This window comes from Phalacrocorax carbo, chromosome 18 (assembly GCF_963921805.1).
Source record: "Phalacrocorax carbo chromosome 18, bPhaCar2.1, whole genome shotgun sequence".
In the NCBI taxonomy this organism is placed as follows: domain Eukaryota; kingdom Metazoa; phylum Chordata; class Aves; order Suliformes; family Phalacrocoracidae; genus Phalacrocorax; species Phalacrocorax carbo.
Genome location: NC_087530.1, coordinates 5,177,341 through 5,198,909, shown reverse-complemented (window position 1 = coordinate 5,198,909; position 21,569 = coordinate 5,177,341). Strand labels below are relative to the sequence as shown.

General features: G+C 40.6%; 1 protein-coding gene across 8 annotated transcripts in view; it reads right to left on the bottom strand.

The window, feature by feature from the left end:
- Positions 1–575: 575 nt before the first annotated feature.
- Positions 576–21,569, bottom strand: part of TSC1 (TSC complex subunit 1) — a 29,366-nt gene continuing 8,372 nt past the window's right edge. For 4 of the 8 annotated variants that reach the window (XM_064468731.1, XM_064468732.1, XM_064468733.1 and 1 more), the window contains exons 3-23: positions 20,554–20,729; positions 19,605–19,708; positions 18,775–18,927; positions 16,871–17,015; positions 15,670–15,821; positions 15,287–15,360; positions 13,658–13,836; positions 13,096–13,205; positions 12,737–12,860; positions 12,237–12,352; positions 11,834–11,906; positions 10,365–10,463; positions 9,695–10,265; positions 8,937–8,980; positions 8,155–8,321; positions 7,079–7,261; positions 6,603–6,713; positions 5,900–6,022; positions 4,701–4,888; positions 4,426–4,587; positions 576–3,670 (exon numbers count right to left, since the gene is read on the bottom strand). In XM_064468731.1, the coding sequence (XP_064324801.1) occupies positions 3,187–3,670; positions 4,426–4,587; positions 4,701–4,888; positions 5,900–6,022; positions 6,603–6,713; positions 7,079–7,261; positions 8,155–8,321; positions 8,937–8,980; positions 9,695–10,265; positions 10,365–10,463; positions 11,834–11,906; positions 12,237–12,352; positions 12,737–12,860; positions 13,096–13,205; positions 13,658–13,836; positions 15,287–15,360; positions 15,670–15,821; positions 16,871–17,015; positions 18,775–18,927; positions 19,605–19,708; positions 20,554–20,659 (3,468 nt within the window). In that variant the 5' untranslated portion in view covers positions 20,660–20,729 and the 3' untranslated portion in view covers positions 576–3,186. Of the gene's footprint in view, positions 3,671–4,425; positions 4,588–4,700; positions 4,889–5,899; positions 6,023–6,602; positions 6,714–7,078; positions 7,262–8,154; positions 8,322–8,936; positions 8,981–9,694; positions 10,266–10,364; positions 10,464–11,833; positions 11,907–12,236; positions 12,353–12,736; positions 12,861–13,095; positions 13,206–13,657; positions 13,837–14,462; positions 14,662–15,286; positions 15,361–15,669; positions 15,822–16,870; positions 17,016–18,774; positions 18,928–19,604; positions 19,709–20,553; positions 20,730–21,569 lie in introns of those variants that run through there. The other 4 variants (XM_064468734.1, XM_064468735.1, XM_064468736.1 and 1 more) reach the window with 4 other exon arrangements.

The window sequence follows — 21,569 nt, the reverse complement described above, 5'->3', positions numbered from 1 at the left end:
GTTTTCCTGGGTGGTGGCCTGGCACCGGTTCAGACCGAGCCTTTAGTCAGCTGAAGCCCAAGCACTGCATCGCCAAGACAGAGAGCACAGACCGCTTTCAATAAACCACAAATAGCGTTCGGCGGACGTTAAAGATCACCCAGTGAGTCCAAAACTAGAGGGTACACATGGATTGAAGGGGACAGGACAGAGCGAGGCAGCTTCTGACAGTGTCCCCAGCTTTTGCAAACAACGGTCTCTGACATTTTCAGCTATTAATTTGTCTAATCACTTGCGTAGTCTCTAGCCTACATGAACAAAGCCAGAGAGAAAGCTAACGTGCAGATTTGCAGTTATGGATTATACCGGCATGTTGTCGTTGGGTTTTTTTTCCACAGAAGAGAAAAGGCTTTGGCTCCATGCAGAAAAAATGAGCTTCTAACAACAAAGCCCGTGCAAAAAGGGGCAGAACCACTTATCTGCTTTGTACTCTGCAGATCCTGGAAGACGCTTCGATACCGAACTTGTTTCTGCACATTTTGCCCCAGCACAGCTTGGTCCCGAAGAGGTCGGCTTGCAGGGAACTTAACACAGAGTAGTGCAAAACAATACATTTTATTTGTTCACAGTTAAACACAAGCAACTGCCTTGACATTTTAGAACATTCTAATAAGGACAGCAAAACCTCCTTTTGGTTTAAGTTCTCTTTAGCTTACGATTGTACCATTTCCTCGTATTTCATATTTATGGCATTTAATGTGGATTGTTTAACATGCTTACAAAGAGCGAGGCAGGGAACAGATTAACTTGACAAAGACAGCAATTTTAGATTTAACTAAAAGCAGTCAGTTAAAAAAAAATCTGTTTCCACTTCACTGATGGGACCCCTTCAAACAAACTGCAAGTTAACTACATACAGCAGATCCATGATTTTTAGACTTACAAAAAGAAATTGCAAAATTTGTTCCTCCATAATCTTTGTGGTCCATAAACAAACCTAAAGTGGTTTCCATTACTATCCTGGTGCTAAAATCCTTTTAAAACAAGAAAAAAAAGCCACCTTATCAATGAGCTCGCATTACCGCCAGGGCATTTTTGTAACTGGACAACAAAAACCGCCTCTCCTCAGAAGAAGTGAAGTCATCATATAAGCAAGATGCCTTTTTGGGCTCGGCAAAGCAGAAGGACAGGCTAATGAACTCCTCCAACGCAACGGCATCCAACAGCTGAGCCGGTCCTTCAAGGGCAATGTGCAAACCGTTCACTCCTGGGGCTGGGACCCGGTGGGGCAAGGGGCAGGAAACCTCCAAATCTTACCGAAACATACGCTACCACGTTTGCTACCACTAAGTCTTAGAAAGCCTATAGACATGTCGACAAAACCAGTCTGTCACTTACAACCAACTCTCTATTTTCTATTCCATGCAGATTCAAGCTGTGACAAAACCACTGAAGTTCACCTTTACTTTCAGAGTTAGGACTGACCAACCGAAAGGACACTGAGAATAATTTAGACAGGCAGAAATGTATTTAGACCCTAGGCGTTATGGAAGAAGCGGAAATGGGAGGAAAAGTACTGTCAGGTACAAGTTAGCATATTGCCAGCCGCTTCGACAGAGTCCTGTTCCTATTCAGGTTAAGAAGGGATTTGAACTACAAGTGCAAGTGTACTTGGACTTGATTTATACGTGAGACGATTCTTAAACAGCAGCTGCCACCAACAGAATGTTTAAGAAAAGAGGCCACGTGTGATGCAGGGTAACCGTGAAGCCCGATATGTCCAAGTACGCCTGGACCCAGACATTTCTAACGTTTAAAACAAGCACGCTGCCTTCCTAACAGCGGGCTCTGTCTGTCACAAAGGAGATTGAGTCTGACCACTGACAGGCCCTGATCCCACAATCCTCCTTCACAGAAGGCTCATCACTGACTTAAAACATGATTAATGGAGAAAGGCTTCACGATGGAATTCTGATTCTCAGTTTGAGCAGGCTTCCTCTTCAGCCTTGTCTTCTAAGGAAAGGGGATGAGGGCGAAGGGGAGATACCTAGAGCCAAACTGACACTGCTGAGCTGAAAAACGCGCCGCAGCCTGAGCAGAACAGCACTCATAGGAAACCATATCCTGTAAGTCAAGCCTGAAAATGTATTCCCAGGAACAATGAAGCCAATTTCTTGGACTCAAAGCACAGTGGTCTTGCTCAGTCCGGGAACGCAGACCAGAACTATGAAGGAGGGTCAGGCAGCGCAAGTATTTCCCTGATTAGAGAAACAAATGCTCTTCTGCAAATCTTCAGAAGCTTGCAATTCTACGTACACGTTCTGCATGCTCTCCCTACTTGAGTAAGGCTTCCTTTTCCCTCTTCTCCCACCCCAATTGCTTTCCCATACAAACCAGGCTGAGGTCAGTACCAGTCTGTCAGGCAAACACTTAAAATACCAAAAAGATCAGAAGCTAGTGTTTTAACAAGTCTTCAGCATATACGGTCTCTTCTGCATTACAAGCTCCAGTTCCTTATTAAGTGTCTGTTCAAATGTAAATTCCCAGGAAATGTTAAGGACAATATAAACAATGATCATGAATTAGGGCGAATGAATCCTTTTTGCAGAGGTACACTGTTCTTTGAACATTTAGGTATTCAGAGTCCACCTTAATGAAGACTGGGCTCTGAGGGGTGTGGGACAGTGGACAGGCAAAATAGAGACCTTTAGATGAATGCACTAGAAATTCTAGTGCTGCTTCTTTCCAGGATGAAAGCAACCGAAGTCACCCGGACAGGCAGCACAATTAACTGCTCTAAATTGGAAGCTTGCAAGGAAATACAAAGCATTCATAGTAGACTCACAAATGTTAATTTGGCCTCATATTGCACTCAAGTTCATAAAACGCAGCCACTCACTGGGGACAGGGAGAAAGAGAAAAAATACTTGCAAATGCTAACAGTTGTCCCTTCAAATTAGTACACGCTGCTAAGGACTGAATTTGAGAAAGAAGCAAGAGTTAGGCTGGGCATTTCAATTCCAGACCCAAAAATCCACTTTGCTTTCATTCAGCAGCCTTTTTCCGTTTCTGGACATCAATCCTACTCCGCTGCATGAGCTAGCTGCTCAGACCAAAAAAACATAAAAGCTTTTAGTTAAACTTGCATTCACGCCTCCTGTTCTATGCCAAGAATATGAAAATAACACTGATTGACTATCTTCCTTTTTAACTGTGGTCATGATGAGTTTCATTGTAGTCCATGATATGAAGCTGTCCAACACTGCTTTCCTGAATCTTAGGTGAGAGGCTAAGGTTATCGGGGCTTGGAGGGGCCTTTGTCTCCATGCTTGGATCTTTACATAGTTCAGTCTTTAGAGCATCAGAAAGCCTGTTGATGGTTACACCCTCCTCATCACACTGGCTCTCGCTCTTGTTGCGAAATAATTCTCGTGCCTTCATTCCAAGGAAGCTCTTGGAGCTGGGGAGTGAACCTACAGTCAGTGGGACAGTAGTCGAGGGCTCCAGCAACACGGACGCCTCCCAGCGACTGCTGAATCTCTGGTTCTGGGGTTTTTCTGGGGTGGAGAGCTCACTGTTACTGCCACCCTTACTGCTACTGCCTCGGGTGCTGGGAGGTTTGGTCTCTCCATTTCTACCAATTGTTTCTTCACTGTATCCCGCCACAGTATCTTCATTACCACAGTCCAGCCTGTTTCGGAAAGAGAGAGGATATGGTGTCAAGGAAATGGTAGCAACTCTTTAAAGTGGAAAGGGAAATGCTGGGAAGGCAGGTTACTTTGATTACTGTCCATTTCTGCTACTGCATATGTACTTCAACCGTCTTCCCTTCACAGTTTTGTAGCAAAGCAGAAGTGACAGAGGGTAACCAGAAGGGTGTCACATGCTCAGCTTTGCAACATCCAGCGTTTTAAGTCCAAAGCTGACAATCCTAAAGCAGAATGGAACTGGATCCTCATTTGTTCAGGTAAAGGAAGAGATCTGTACATCTTCCTTGGACTGCAGATCTTTTACCTAACCCAGGCACAGGTGATTGCCACAAATCTGCTGGCAGTGCAAATTATCCTGGTGCTGTGGCAGAATTTGGTGTAGGAATAAAAAAGGTATGATCTGAAGTACGGCACTGCCTACACACTTTAGGTATATGTAAAAGCACCACTTAACAACAGTGTAACAATATGTAGATGAGAGACACCCATCTACCAGACAAACCAGAGGTTTCTCTCAAACTTTGAGTAACAGTTCAGCTATTTGAAAAGTTCTGCATGAGCACTTGTCAATGACTCTCAGTAACCTGGGCAGAGTCCTGAAATAGATTCAGCCTGTAAAAGGGGAAGTAACAGAAATGTTTTGAGATGATGCATCCAAGTGCTAGGAATTCCACAAGGATATCAACTTCCAAGGAGACAGGCCTGACTCTGGCATATTTTACATGATCACCCTTACCTTTCCTCTGCTGCTTCAGCTGCTTCTGTTTTATCATCTTCAAGTTTTTTCAGTAGGCTGCTCTTCTCCAGCCGGCCAAACAGATCCAAGATCTCCAGCTCAAATGCTTGTGTGATTCTTTTCTGGGCCTTGTACCTACTTTCTACTGCTTGCAGCTGACCTCTGAACAGAAAAAGAAACCAAAATCCATCAGGTCCAGCATCTCCAGATTCTGCCTCAGCCATGATAGCACATCTGTCAATGCACAACTAAAATTTTACATAGGAAAGCCCTACCTTGCTTGGATTTTGACATCTTCCAGGTATTTCTTTTGCTCCAGGAAGAGGTGGTCCTTTTTAGCAAGCTGAGATTCCAGTTCAGCTATCCGTTTCTGGGAAGCATCAAGCCTTTGGCTTTGCTGTTGAACACACAATTTTGCTTTCTCCAGTTCTTTCCGAAAAGCAGCGTGCAACATTTCAACCTCCTCGAAAGAAAGAACATAATGTTAAAGTATAATTTGATTGTGTGTTATTTTTATTAATATTTCAACACGTTTCTGATGCTATAAATAGGCACATTTTTAAGCAAGATGGAATAAAAGAAGCATTTCTAAATACAGATATAGAAAACTGGATACTCCGAGGATGTACACCATTAAGTTACTGTGAAAATAACTTCACATCACTGGAATTTATTAGCACGTTAATGTTCCTTATGAAAAGCTCTTTTCAGCAAAGCAAACTTGCCAGTTCTGCACCGGATTAAGACAGACAAACTCCATTTTAAAACCATTTTTGCAACATGACCTTCATTAAATACCAGTAAAAGACTATTTTTTTTTCTTTTTGGCTTATTATTCACCTTCTTTAATTACTTTCTGTCACGCAGAAACAGTTATATTGTTGTGCAATTTACTTGCTTCTAATTAAAAAAAGGTTTCTTTGAAGTCAGGAAGTAAAACCATATGAACCACAGTTTTAGTAAAGTTAATATAACTCTTAATAGGAAAACAACTGAGTGAGAAGAGTAAGACTGCTTGTTTTAAAACAGCACATCACAAAACCCTGTAAAATCCTGGTTAAGGTTCTTCCTACAAATTCTAGCACTACTACCTTATGTTATACACTTTCACAAATGTAACAGCCCAATGTACCTTACCAGCAATAGCCTGCTGCCAATTACGTTAAGAGCAAGAAAATTCCTAAGAACTGACATCAAGAGGCTAAAACTGACTTCAGCTGCACCCTAACATCCCCTTCTTCACTTCCAGGCACAGGGCACGGAAGATATTCCATGAACCTACAGTGCACAAAAATATCTGACAAGAAGATTAAATATGAAATCCAATCCCTGAAAAAAAATCAATTTCAAAACAAAGAATCTGTTAAGTTCTGAAGCATTTCCTTCATTGTGAACACAAGGCTGAGAACAGCTTGATGATGACCTCAAGTGCAGCCTTCCCCAAAAGGCCTCCTCTGCAACTCTGCAATTATACCTTTGTAGTGTCTGTGTGCTTGTGCTGCAGCTGCTCCAGGTACAACTCATTGACCTCTCCAAGAACCAGAAGTTGCCTGTTCAAGAACTCCATCTGCTGTTGCACTGATTCACTGTTGGAAAGCTTTAAAGAGAAATTGAACAGAATCAAACATTGGAATGAATAGTTCAGCAGGGGAGTCCCAGCTGTCAGGCACTGTGTTCACAAGATATTTTTATAAAGGAGGAAGCCAAAGACAAGAATCAAATGCATCTTAAGTAATAAGTGTTAAATTAATTAGTTTGCATAAAGCTGGTGACAGTCCAGACAGACCTTTACCAAACAGGCATTGCTTCCCTTAACACAACCATGTTTCCACTTACACAAGAAGTCCATTCAACTTCTGATACAAACAAGACCTCTAAGACACCAAGATTTAGCAGAGCTTTAATACAAGTTCATATTGCTCAATCTGCAAATTCCTATCATGGAAAAAGCAGCCAAAATGACAAGTTTCAGAAACCTTTGAACAGAGTTTAAGGTTTCTTCACCAAAATACATTTCTCTGTGTTGTTTTTGTGCAGTTAATATCAGATTCTATGGAACTAAGAACAGGCTTCTTTCAGAACAAGAAAGGAAAAGCACCTGATAAAAATTATCAAAAAAGAACAGAACCCAAACCAGAAAGACACAAGGGAACCTTGGAAATAGTGACTTTTCTTACCTTTTGAGAAACTTGGCTAAGAAGCAATTCAGTGTGACACACCTTGTTGTTAGCCTTCTTTAATTCTAACCTCAGATCTGCAATCATATTCCGGCAGTCTTCCAGCTTGGTCTGTTCAAATAAAAAAAAAACCCAAAACTCACTCAGGGTTCTGAAACTTTAATAAGGACCAGCAATGGTATATGGCAGGAGGGCCATAACCCCCAGCGCCATAAATCAATTTATATGGAGTATTTGTGAAAGTCCCAGAACCAGCTAAAACTGCGTTTCCTGCTTCCAAACCGAAGACAGGACAAAACAGAACTATAAAAGGACAATGACTAAGTTAGACATTTCCAATTACACACTGTCTTATTCTGAATTAGGGCAATATCTCTATGTAACTTTCTCTCAGATATTTCATGCCATGTTATTAGGAAGGTTATTTTTAAAACCAGTAAGCAGATAACAATTTTGTTCAGTGTCATGCTTCATACCTGCAATTCCTGGCTCTGGTTGTAGAATTCCTCCCGGTCGTGCTGCAGCTGTCTGATCTGGCTGTGAAGCTGAGCCACTATATTTTCATGTTCCTCCTGAAACTGGTGGTACCTTGCCTGTTCTTTCTGCAGACTCAATTTCAAGGCCTGAATTTCTTTTTCCTGTAGCTTCAGCTGATCTTTCTGTTAAGAACCCCATATGAAGCATCAGACAAGACACCTGTTTTGTCAGTTAGAACATCTGTCCTAAGTCACTAGCTAAGTAAAGCACTAGTATCAATTAACAGCATGCAGGCATAATGCTTTTCCACACACAGAACATTTTATATAGAGCATGCTCTTAAGGCTTTGGGTTTGTTTTTTTTTTTGCTGAAAGAGAGATTAAATGGTGCTAGAGTGGACAGGCTGAAAACTCCAAGTCACATGCAAAGGCACTGTGTGCAACAGCAGGTTCTTCCACTGCACCTCATGCTTTTGACAGGGACTGGGGCTTCACAGCTGAAGCTACAGTTGATTTGGAAAGCTTTGGAAAGCTACGTTTGGCTTTTCTACTGAATTATCGAAATGTGAAGCTGTAGATAGAAGAAGCTGTAATATGGAGGCACAGAATGAAACATGCCTAAATCTGTAACGAGACATCCTTCAATGCATTTTTAACTTCAAATTTTATCATACTAAATATCTCTGGAAGAGAACATCGGTGTTTTCAAAGTTTTGGCTCAGCTGAGGCATTGGAAGGACAACACTTCAAAGAATGCAGTAAGGTGTCTAGCCAGGCATTAAGTAAGCACTGACTGTGAAGCCTTTAATATTATCCAAAGGTAAGTGTTGGCAGGGGTCAAGCATGCAGGCATCCACCGATTCAGTTGCCTACAGTCAGACAGAAGCTACTGGTTCTAATAATCATGGTGCACGTAACTCGTCCACAAGTCACTCCACAAATACTGACTTTAATAAGGTGAGAAATGAGGCTTCTTTCTTAACTGAGTGGTACTGAAAGACACTGGCCAAACCAATTAATACTTGTTCCAGCACCAGTGTGTTTAAATGACTACTGGAGTTGTATCCCTGCTCACCATGGCAGCATTATGTTCCTCCAGCGCTGTTGCTTTAATCACTTTTCGCAAGAGTCGACGGTTCCGAAGGGCATGCTGCTGCCGTTTGAAGCGTTCATACAACAACTGGTTGTGCAGCAAAAGCAATTGGTTACGCAGGGTGTGAATCTCATCCGAAGGGGGAGAACCTGGATTGGAGCGAGAAGACACAAGAGGTTATTGAACTGTACTGTCCCTGTTCCACGTGTGGGAAATATTTTCTAAAATAAGCGAAGTAGATTTCTTTGAAATTACAACTTTAAAATCTGCTGTATTTGACCTCCAACACAAACTTAAAATTTTAAACATGTTTCCCAGAGCAACATGTATATGCTTCAAATTAATTGCTCCTTCTATTAAGAAAAAACCAAGCTCACCATCACCACAGAAGCTTAAGAGCACAAAACTAAGACGCACATGTGAAGCATCAAGAAAAACAAACACCAGTTTTAGATTCAAGTAGTGTTTCAAAGGTGGATGGCTCTGTTGGATGATCAGCACCACTCTGAAGGCTAGCAGGTCTTAAATGGTCAAAAAGAGAAATGTCTAGAATTATGGGGAAGGCAGTTTTCACTTTTTGAAGATAAAAACACCAGCTCATCTCAGTAGAACACAGATGTTTATCTGCTAAGCAGATAAACCATGACTTAATGGAGGACACCTTTTTTTTTTCTAATGCAGCCAAAAAAAGCACGCAGGTCATTGTTTAAGCAACTCTTATAACAGAGGAACAGATTTCCAAAACACATGAGAAATTTCCTCACCTCCAAAGTGAGTCCAGTCAGCAGATTTGCTTGGCAGAGACAATCTGAAAAACAAAAATGCAGCATTAAATAGTAAGTTTAAGTATGCAAATACCTGCAAGTCACTTCAAAATGGAATGCCCACCTCGAGAGTTTACAGCCTAATGGAAGTACATTACCGTCGGTCAGTATGAAGAAAATAAGGAGGAACTGTGCAAGCAGCAGGTCACAAGGGAAGATGAAGGGCATAATTTCTTGGAAGTTAGAGAGAACAATTCTCTCAAGCATAGGAAACAGCATAAGGCCAAAGTGGAATACAGGGTAATAAGATGAAAAGAAGGAATACAGCAGATACACCTAAACCTTAAATCTGGTTCTCCAGTTCTCAGCTTTGTGCATACTAGAAAGAAGAAAGTGTCAGTCTCCCCTTGGCCTCTACATTTGCTTTTGACTATCTAATGTGGGACTTAGACCTGATAAAATAAACAAGTATTGCAGCAGAGCCAACATCCCTGCTTCTTCATCCCAAGCTCTGTCAGTGAAGGCAGTTAGGAGTCCTACAGTCACAGCCCCTTTTTTTATCCCAAAACCAACCAGTTACCACTGGAAATATAAAAATCCTCCACCCAGAACCCCTAGCTCAGTTAACAGTAACGCTTCATAGAACATGGTTTCATTGTAGGTTTCCAGACACACTTGCTTTTCAGGCACAGCTATTAAAATAAAACCAGCACAAAAAGGAGTAACAAGAAAGTTTGCAAAGATCTTCAGTCACCTACTTGTTCAGCTCCTTAGTGTGTGCATCTGCCCCTTGCTGTATCAGTCTGTCCAGTACTTCCACGGGAGAAGTAGAGCACATGCAGTCATCTTCCTGGGTTCCCTTGGCTTTCTTTAGCAGCTCCTCAGTCTTCTTGCCAACAAAGAGGTAGGCAGTCTTTGGTAACGCAACCTCAAAAAGGTGCTCATATAGGGGAGGCTGCCCACTCCCAAACACCACTCTTCTTTGTGCTGGTACTTTGCAAGGGCTGGGAGTGAGAATACTCGTCTCCCCAGAGCTTCCTTCCCTGTTACCAGCAGGGCTTTCACCAGAGCCTCCACAGGGCTTGTCTATGGGAGTAAATGTTTGTTTGGGTGTTTCCCGTGCACTCTCAGGCCCAGGCTTGTCCAGAGAAGATGTTAAAGGCTCAGAGGTCTGACTGTGTCCCTGAACACTAGAGACTACTGAATGGGTCTTCTTTTGAGAGCCTGACAGACTTTCATTTGTGCGGTAAAATGGAGAGTCAAATCCTCCTCTAGGCACCATGTGTTCAGCATCAGTTGTGATCTCTGAGATCTCTTTAGATATTGCATCTGGGAAGGATGGGAGGGGGGAGCATAATTATACATCTTGTATTTTGATATTGCAAACATTTCCTTAGCTAAGATGTATTTAAGAATGACAGAAATTACCTTCCTCTCTGTCCTTTTCAGCACTGTCTTCAAAAGACAAGCCACCTAAAAACTCTGGAAGATCACTTAAGGTTACTGAACTTTTACTACCAGGTGTGTCTGAAGAAGAGAAAAGAAAAAAGTTAGCTGTACAGATGCTGTTTTCTCCAGCCTTATCACAACATAAAACAGAAATCTCTTACTACTGAACGGGCATTAGAATAAGCTTGTCCCTCCTTCAGATGCTTCCTCAAGAGAGGAAGCTGACTCCTGTTCCAGTCCATGGGGAAACCAGTTCAGAGATCAGTCACGGGTCTGTCCTGATCCCAAAATATAATGTTGTAAACTTAACATCTGCTATCACAGAACAAGAGTAGGCGACTGCCTCTATGAATAAGGACGTGCTGTTTGCAATTTAACCCACTAAAAAAAAAAAAAATAAAAGAGGCTTTAGTGTAGAGTGACTACTACACTTCCACACTGGCATTAAACTCCGCTTTAGCTTCTGATCTGGCTACCCAAGGACACCGTACTTACCTGGAAAAAAAGGAAGTTTAGCCAACTGGTGTAATACAAACTCAACAATATGTGACTATTGATCAAAACTCTGAGACAGCTGCCAGGGACATACACAGTAATGCATGCAGGACAGAAACCTCATGCTCACAGCTCAGTCACAGATTAGGAACCCAGTGAAAAACCTAGCCTGTTCTTAACTTGCAATTCAGAAAGTTCAGATTCCAGTGTTGCTATACAACTTCAGCAAGGAAAACCGGCTTTACATTTCACTATCATCTCCACTTTGAGGATGGTAAAGATTCACAGTACAGAAGGCTCAAAGACAGTGCCAAAATCCCTTTCTACAGCTGTTACAGATGTAGATGACAGAATGGAAAGTGGAATCTAGATCTACCTATTAGATGCCAAGTTCCTCAACCATCCACTGTTGATTTCAATATTCCACAGGACTTTAAAAAAAAATATAAAATTGTAAAAAAAGTCTTCCAAGAGCCTTTAAAAGGGAGCATCATATCTATCCTTATAAGCAGCCTTCAAGTTTGATCCAGACATGGGACACAAAACTTTTTCAAGTAAGACTTCATAAACAACTTACTACTACTCATAAAAAAATTCACCCTCAAAGAATCAGTTTGTTGGTTTTTTTTAAAAAAAAAAAAAAAATCCTTTTTCAGCCTTCAGTGTAGATCTGTATATTTCAACATGCATAAGCATGCATGAGGGCCAGTTAAAATTCTGCAAGCTATTTCTGAAGGTGAATAGTTAAAATGAAATCAAAAGCATCACAAGAATGTTTTAAGTTGAATCACAGATTAAGGCACAATCCTGGAACTAGGAAGAACTCAGGGGAAAACAAAAAAAGAAAGAGAAAAAACATGTGGAAAAGTGTTTGGCAATTGGAACGTGTGTTAATAAAACCAGGATTTGTTTACAATAGGTTACTGTAATGGGAAAAGTAAAACAGAATTTACCCAATGATTTATCGCTGTTTATGACATTTTGCTGTCGGTACAGTAAAGGCCTCCCAGGATCTGGTTTGTCCTCCTGAAAAAAAAAACAACCAAACAAACCCCGAAAACCAACATAAATTCTTTGCATCAGACATCTGTTGGAAACAAACCTCTTGGACAGCTTCATAGACAGGGAAATCCTGCAAACAGATGGCTTAAATAGCAAACCAATATAAGATGACTTAAAACTGTGCAACTGGAAGCGGCAATAGTTGTCTAAACTTAGAAAAAAGTTTTTGCAATAAAATGCAACTTTTTTTTTTAAGTCAGTTACTCCGAATTTCCTTCTCTGTTACAGTCACTGCATGTATGACAAGTCAGTGAAAAAGCCCCAGATTTGTTTGGCAGGAGAGTTTTGTTATACCTTTTTAGGAGGCGTGGCAGCAGCTGAAGGGAGTGAAACATGCACAAAGTCATCCGAAGTGCAGGGTGGAGGAGGAGATGTGGCTGGCGTTCCCAAAGGTGTTCCCTTCCCCCCTGCTGAAAAGGAGGAGCACAAGGTTTCTCAGCAAGGCTCCCACTTCTTCATTTCAGCTGAATAATGTATGTGAAAAATTATATATTTAAACGCTATCTTAACCATTTACTTCTTAAGTCTCCTCCAACTATTTACCAAGATAAAAATATAGTTTCCAAAAGGCCTGCTTCAGACTTTGGCACTTAATTCACTAACTTATTTCTGATCTCAGTGTTTGCTTTAGTACTGCTCTAGATGACCAGGTACTCAGTTCACAGAAGTAATGACTTAAGCCCATCAAATGGCACAGTGGGGCATTCCCATTTAAGAAGCTGACAGCAAAACTTACAGCCAGAATTTCTACTATAATAAACCTTGAAGGCCTAATTCCAAAGCGCAGCACGTACCAGATGTGCCGAAAGCTTTGCTGTAAGGTTGTGATGCAGACTGGGATGACTCTGACGGGACAATCCCAGGGGAGGTCGGTGGAGTGGTCATACCACAAACTGCAGAAGGACTCCAGATGGTAACCTGTGTAAAAGCAATACACAATAAACACAAATCAGCAAAGCTCAGAAAAGGAACCTGTGAAGCATCTGTATCCGGGTTCTGACACAGGAAATCAGATGGGTGTTAGATCTGAAACATCCACTAAGTTCTGACGAATTCACAGTACTTAGAAACAAGAATTTTTCAGATTGTCACAAGAAACTATGAACAAAGTGCAAAGAATTAAAAGCATGCTGCATGTTATCTTCTGCTTTACCTGCTGTGGCTCAGTTGACAGCCGTACTGACTGTGGGCTCAGAATGTGAGGTAGCTGCCCTGGCATTTGTGATAGTGTTAGCCGAGGAGTGGAATAGGGGGTTGAAGTCCCTGAAAGTTTAAAAAAAAGAAAATTACAAGTATCCTACACATCAAATACAAGTCAATTATTCTTCTGGCTAGTATTTAAAGGCTTTTAACCAAAACATTTCAAAGCCATTCAACATACACAGTTGTAGCTAGCAGCAAACAAGAGACACTTCTTCCTGCCCAAGAAAGTATCTACTGAATATATTACACATAGCAGTTTTGTTTTTTTTGCTTGGTTCGTTGTTTTGGAGCAGGGGGGACAAGGAAGGAAGAGGCAGTGGAAAGGCAACTTTGCCAACATTCTGTATGTCTGCATGACATACATATCTTTTTTTTTTAAAAAAAGTGATGGTTTATTTTCTGGTGCCTAAGAACTGGACTTTAAGTGGGATAAATTACTAAGATGTCTTTTTACTATAAGGCCAGTTTTCCTCCAGGAAAAGGGTGTTCGTTAGCTGTCAGGCAGGTCTTACCATAGCTGCTCTGTGTGTCAAAGTAATAGCTGGCACTGGGGTCAGTTTGATGATGTTTTATGCTTGTGCAGAGTTTCCGAGACACAGAGTAATAGCCGTCTTCATATGAGGCTTCTGCAGGGTCCAGGGAGATTTTGGCACATTCTATCACAACATCATGAGTTTCTAGTCTTTTCCACCTGCAGACAGTTTTTGGATCCAAAAGAGTAAGTTAGTCAATTATTATTGTTACAAACAAGAGTTCCTGGAGATATGAGGAATTGGCTTGTAGGATGGCTCATTTGTTCCAGGCAGCTCTGTAGGCTCCCAGGCAAAACTGGAACAAGGCACCATACAGAAATTGCAACCAGATGACTTGTAAGAGGGGGTCTCAGAGAAGAGACAAACAGCTTTGACACAGAGATCCATAAAGGTCTGCCATGGAGCACTCTGGAAAGGAGGAACAGCGTACGAAGACTTGGTTGATCCTGAGCTTCAGCAGCTGTAGAAATCAGCTCAACTAGACTCAGATGTTGGTAGTCAAAATTTAGACATGCCAGCAGTGAGGGAATCTTATATTATTTAAGCAAACACCATATGCAATGCCAGTTTCAGGTCTGTGTTTTTCTTCCCAAGTTTTGGGAATGTTTTTTATTATCACTACCTCTTTCATTCTGAAAACTTTTTCCTCACTAAATTAAGCAGCCAGATTACATCTGCCCAATATTTCAGGGGCTGGAAGTTCACTGTAAAAAAGAGAAAGCACAGCAGGCTGTCTATTAAAGAGCGAGTTGCTTTTCAATGTAAGATATTATGTGCAAGATACCAAATCAGAAGGCTTCAACTGGTAGTTTTGTGCCAATTGTACTCCTTAGTGGTGCCACCCTCCCCCCTGCCTGGGAGAAGCCTGCAAAATTGAGCATTGTGATATTCAATAGGTTCCCATTTAGCAGTGTTTTCCTAGTGGCTCTGAAAAGCAGGGCAAGAGCACTACTGTGCAGCAACAAGAGTCAATTTCTCCTCTTCAGTGGCTGGGCCTGTGGAGACAAGAGAAAAGCAGCAAGTGGTGCTGCTGCAGGCAAATGAGCCTATTTCTAAAGAAAACTAATACAGCTGATAATGTTAAGACATACCTGTTAAAAGAATTGATCTGTTAACTGAACCAATATCTAGGTACCAAAACAAGACACACTGAAGCCATTTTAAACAATTAAATCCCACCAAGTACTTCAACAAATCAAAAAAAATGACCCAAACCTTAAACCAATGAAGCAGGTCAGTGGTACTTTCGCTTTATTCACTATAAGCAAATTCTTTTAGAACTTTATGAGGATGTTGATCATTAAGTCATAAAATTAAGACAAAGTCAACTGTTAGGTAGAAGACAGATTCTATCCCAGACAAAATTAATTTAGAACCCAACATTGCTGTTAATGGCCTTTCACAACAGTTTTTGCTTATTCATCCAGCTCCAAGCTTGGATAAAGAAAGCCTTCATGTCCACCTGGTGTACCTATGCATACGTGTGGCAAAACACCACTGGCACACACTGTTGCTGACAAAAAAGGTTTTGCTTTATGCCTTCCAAAATAACCCAGCTAAAAGATGCTCATTTATAGCCTTTCCTAATAGCAGAGTGAACATATATACCTTCGTGGGTCCAGTTCATGGTCCTTAGATCCAGTCACTAATTCTGGATGAATTCGCACATGTTCCATCATTGGCTGGATGAGCAAGAGCAAGAAGAAGTATGTATTATCAGTACAGCATCTTTTGGTTGCGCTAAACTACACAAAGCTGATTAGCAAACTACTGATCCCAATATTTCAGAATGTTACATTTAACAGATAAAGCTAACACACATCACCACAGCTTCAAAAGATGATCGTGCTCGCAACTGAGATTTCAGTCCTCCAAGAGCCTGTTTTTATTGTGTTTTGTTAAATCAGCATAGTATATTAAACTGGCAAATACCTGCCTTTATACAGCTATGAATTCCTTGCCTCAGATAAGAGAGACGAGCAGCATTTTACCTTGACTACCTCTTCAAAGGTCTCCAAGTTTTCCTTCATACTGTAGTGAGAACGCAGAAAGGAGACAAAATTGCAAGGATACATTCCATAAAGACGATGAAAGAGAGCATAGACGCTGGCATGAAGATGGACAAAAATCTCTGCCACATGACCTGGAAAAAGTAGTTAGAATCTTTTTCATTACACTGGAGAAAAGAAAAAAACTTCTAAGAATGCAAGAAAGTACTTTTAAATTTGAAACATTAACTGGACAAGTCTTCTGAGATATGACTAGTCCCTAGCAAAACTGCAAAGTTTTCCAAGAGAATAGGCAATACTCATCAGCTCACAGCAAAAGCAAAAATTAAGATATGGACCATTAATTCCAACCAGTATCCTGTCATTCTCAAAGCACAGCATTTTTTATTCAAGTTAAAACCTGAGACACCCCCCCAAATAGTGAGCCAGAGTTTTCAAGACTGATTAAATGATTAAAAAAGAAAATGAAGATTTGCTTCACTTCAAAGGTACAAAACTAAAAGCTTGTATCCACAAAAAGCAACTGCAACAGACTTGAGTCTTACTAGCCATCTTGTAAATTCAATCCTAACTGCAATGCAAAATGGCCCTCTACATCGCACCTCTATGTGCTTAACACAGCATCTGTTCATACAGCCATAAGACACACAGGTAGGTAACACCAGGGTTTGATATTAGACACCTTACAACAAATTCAGCAAAACCAATTCATCAGAACCAATGCTGTAATCAAAAAGACTTGTTTTACCACACTTGCGTGACAATTGATAGTTGCACATTAAAAGAAACCCTTACATGTTGCTTCTTCCCCCTCCCCATGCATATCTGGGAATCTCAAATTCCCAAATATCTGCCTCAAATGTTAGCATTTTCCCTTCTCTATCCATTAAGATCAAGCTCTGCTTTTCATTGTCATCAGGGTAGCATTTCAGTCCAGTGAAACTTCATGTAGTAGCAGCACTACATAAAAGAACCTGAGAGACTTCTAAATTTTGAGCAAAGAAGCACTCCCCGATGCTAACTGTCAAAGAACAGAATAGGTTGTGGGCTCAACAAATTATTTTCTGCATTTACGTTACCTCAGACCATTAAGAGTCTCACAAAAGAATGTGCTCACCAACTGCATGAGAATCACAAGGATACTAGGAAACCATAACTGCATGCAACGAAGTTGAAATCTCACCTGGATTCTGCAAGCACCAGGCTGAGAGACGCCCAAAGATACCAAAGAAATCATGAAGGTACTGTTTGCCAGACTGAGGAATCATTGGCAACATGGTTATTAGCACTAGGACACCTGTGGTGAGTACTACTACATCTGTGTCAGTCTGCAAGAAGGGAAAAAACCTGCATTAGTCACTTACAAGAATTGAACTTAATTTTTTCCAAGGATGAAGTGAACACTGAATCATCATCATGGAAAAAGTTCCCTACTTTGAAACAGTCCCTCTGAAACCTAACATAACTTAATGAATCAGATTGTCTCTTTCATCCAGAACATCTCTAAGAAAAAAGATTTGGGATTCTTGCTCCTATTCTGCTGCTGCTTTTCTGTATAAAGACTTGACTCGGTTAAAAAGGGAACATCTCCACAGTTCTACAACCAAGTAGAAAAAAAAAATCACTGGTATGTGAAGCATCTTATGTACCGCCTTCCTTCTTTCCCAGAGCTCAGTGCACACAGCATTCAGAGCCTAAGAAACTGCAAATCTGATCAGGGTATTCGAGGATGTTGGCCAATTACCAACACAAGGGTCAAAAGCTTTTCTAAGCCTGGTTGATGACTCCAGCTGTTAAATATTTCATAAAGCAGTAATTCAAACAACCACTAGGACTCCATGGCTTACACTGAGTGAAAGGGACAGGGCAGTAAAAATCATTAGCTGGATGAAAGAGTAATAGAGAATCTGGTTTTAAGACAGGACACAGAAAATGTTCAAACTCTTTCCCAGTGGGGTCCCTACTTGCTTCCCCAGCTTAACGTGCATTTTCCTTGGTAGGTCCTCTGCTTTGTCAGGATAGGGATGTAAACAGCACAGGTGAGCCTGTGGCCAGGTGCCACTGAGATGGTCTTGGTATCTCCCAGGAACCACTCGGGCTGACTGGACACATTCAGTGTTACAAATTTTTCTTTGTGTAATCTACAGCCTCTATTCTCCCTCAGTCAGACGTAACCTTTCACAGCACATTGGATGTCCATCCCTATCCCTCTGTACACATATTCCTAGCGCTTCCACATCTCTGTTCTACTCCCACCAGCCTCCTGACACACTTCACTCCTCTCACAAACAAATAAGACTCACACTGAAAAGGACAACAGAACTCGTCAGGCGCGCCAGGAATTCCAGTAACAGCACTTGTAGCTTCTTCGGCACTTACAAATTAGTTGTGTTTTTATTTTGAAAGCACTGGCACTTGACTACATCATGCATTTTAATGTGACTTAAATGACTAATATGAACTCTTCACTATCATATTAGATCATATTACTGACAACTTGTTCTAGGTCTCAAAACACTTTCCATTCTTTACTCACTGTTACAATACTGATAGATTTGCAGATGGAAAAAAACCCAAAGCATGGAGAAAGAGCTACCTCCTTGTAACCTAGCACGTCTGTAGCTAAGAAGGGGAAGTCTGCTAATTCCAAGGTAATTTCACCATGGAATATTCTACTGCATGGCTCATGTACCCTGCAAGTGGAGTATATTACCTTACATGAACAAATTTCAGAATGCACTAATGGGAAGTTGTTGTATTTTTCATTAAGTTCACCTTCAAGATATCCATCAACTTCACTGATGAACCTCTGTCTAAATTGTTTTTAGAAAAGTTTTAGTAAACTTTCCTAACTCAGTTATACGGTGACAGTGGCTTTTAGAAACAAGATTGTCAGTAGTAACAGGATCAGCACAGAGTATTGAGTTGAAATAATTCCCCTGTGGCTCAGTATTTTAATCGACATTTTTTCTCTTCTCACAGCTTAACTAAGTGACATGAAACCAGAAAACAAATGCCTTGCGTTACAAGTACATACATTTACATCAGGTGTACAAGTGTTTTACAGATACCTGTGACAGTTCTTACCTTGAGACATTTCAGTAATGAAAGCAGGAGAGGTGCTTGAGAAAGCTTATGTTTCCAAGATGGTTGCCGTCTTATTACATGTCCCAGAAGAGAGAGTGTGGGTAAACGGGTAGCAGCTTTGCCCATATATTCATTAATTTTGTCCAGTAGATGCTGATAGAGGATTTTGCAAAAAGCGGTAGAAAAAGGAAAGGTATTTATATTTAACTGGTATATATTCTTTTTCACCAATTTATATTCAGCAGTTTGCCATTGCCAATTATGGAAACTATGGGCGTTTTACAAATATACAGAATGCAAGAGCAAATAAGACCCAGCAATAAATTTAAGTCTGTTGGTAGCGAAATGCAAACTCTTCAGCCCAGAAGCAATCGTTGCATTACAAAACGTTTAACACAAATAATAAAAAAATTCCAGTCAGCAGAAGTAAAGCCATTTCTAATGCCATTCTCTCAATCTATTTAAAAATCCTTACTTGCTCTCAAAACACCCAATTTGTTTTAGGTGAACACATCCAGTATTGAACAAGCAGCAGTGGCATTACAAAGAGACAACATTACTCCTCAGAAAACTTTATTTTAGAGAGGTTATTTGCTTAATTGGATCAGTTTAAGCAACCCAAGAAATTGAGACCTTTGAAGTTTAAAAAAAAAAACCAACCAAACAAACTTAACTACTCTTACTACAGAGATATTACATCTCTCCAACAAGGTAATTCTATACCAGAATGGAAGAAACGGAGTTCTAACAGAGGCTATTTAAAGGCTGCTTCAATACCAGGCTAAAATCTGTCATACTTAATAACAAGAGGTGGTTTGTTTTTTTTTTACCTTGTCATGAGGCTCTTGCAGTGTGGACAGTATATGCAGTGCCTGCTGAGAATTCGTTTCCAAGTAATAGTCCACCAGGTTGTTCACAAGCATAGGTCCACGGTCTATCCGTTTGTTTACAGCAGGAAAAAAAAAACCCCACACATTCTTAATACACTAAAAATGAAGCATTTGCACAACTTTTTAATAACTATTACGCAATTTATAACATAAACCAGCACTTAGTGCTTACCAGACCTTGAGGAAAATGAGACCGCCTCAACTGCATTTTCTAGTTCCTAACCATTCAAGCAATTGCATTCAGTTCAGGGAAAGTAACTAGTTTTTAATAACTAACAATTACTGTCTAACCTTACAAACCTAGAGGTAGCTGAATTGCAAGAGTGTTTTACCCAGTACAAGTAAAGAGCCCAGGAGTCGCTTTTCATTCTCTCCCTTCAGCAGATAAAGGAGAGCAAGTTCAGGGACAAGGGCACTGACAGTGATCTCATGCTCTGAAAAGGCTCCATGAACACAAGGGATGCCTTAATAGCAGCAATCATTCTTTCAAGAAAGTCTGGATCTGTTTTGTTTGGGGTTCAGTTTTTTGTTTATTTTTCGAATGAACAAAACCCCACCAGTTCCCATAATGTGGATGACACCTAATTCTTTCTAGGTTCATTTGACAGAGTTTCATCAGCTCACAACTTGAGGTTATGCCCCAGGAAAAGTCAGTCATTTTATAATAGCATTTTAACAATTATATAACGGACCTTCAAAGAGGCATGCCATTAAGCAAAATGGACTGAAGAGAAGCCTCAATACTTAAAGCAATTTCAAACCTAAATATCAAGAGTTTCTTTCAAGCTGCATTTGCAAAGACTGTGTTCGATAGAAAAGAACCCCATTATTGTACCTTTATTGGCATAAAAGCTAAACCCTTCCTCCAATTACATATAAGAATACATACCACAAATGAGATTATCTTTGAACGCAGCTGTTATGTCTTCCAGGACACCCAGAATTGGAGAATCCAGCATTGAGAGGAGCTCACCAACATTTCCTTGCTGTGCCATGATGCACGTACTACCATGAATGTGGAGGTTAAAATTTCAGGAAGTTCCTCATTGGTGCCTCTCTACCAGACTAGGAGAGAAGAGAGAGCAGATGAATGAGCTTTCCTTTTTCCCACTCCATCTTAAATAACTCGTCACTTCCCCATTTCTTTTCTACAGTGTTGCCCATTGAACAATTTTACACAGAAAGGATTGCTAGAGTTTACACACCTGCAATAAAAGTTGTAAGAGAAAAGTTTAAAAAGAAGCCATTGAGTCATGAGCAGGGTTTTCTTTTTTTCCAAAAGACATTAATCTGTTTTGTGGAACACCTCACCTAGCATATATAGACAGTTAGAGCATTCTGTTACCATATTTTTTTTAATTTGCTCTCCAGGTCAGTCAGCTACTGTTAAAGTTTTGAATAAAATGCAAATAGCTCCCCTGAATGACTCCGCTCTCGTTTCCTTACAACTATTCCTCCTCAAGCAACCTTTCAAGTCCTTTGCATAGTGGTCTACACCCTGGAGAAAATATGCATCTCAAGATCCTTCTCCACTCCTGTGGCTAGATTAGAAATTCACTGCCCTTGGCTTTGCATTATTGCATACTAATAGATTTGTGCTTTAACACTTGCAGTGTGGCCAAGTTGCAGCTGTTAGGAAACTCAGTGTTACTACAGCTGCTGTTCCTCGGCCACCCTGTGCACACTAATCACAATCTTAGCGGCACAACATACCTAGTTTTCACATGGATAATTTGTGCATTGTATATTAAAAACTCTGCAGTGCAAAAACCGTAGAGATTATTAAATACAACAATGTGCACATAAGATGACTGCTCAGCTTCAGAGTACTGAGCAGGAGTAAATCTAAGCCATTTCAGGCTTTTAAGATGGCTTCCTCCCATGTACCAGCAAGGGACGGATTCA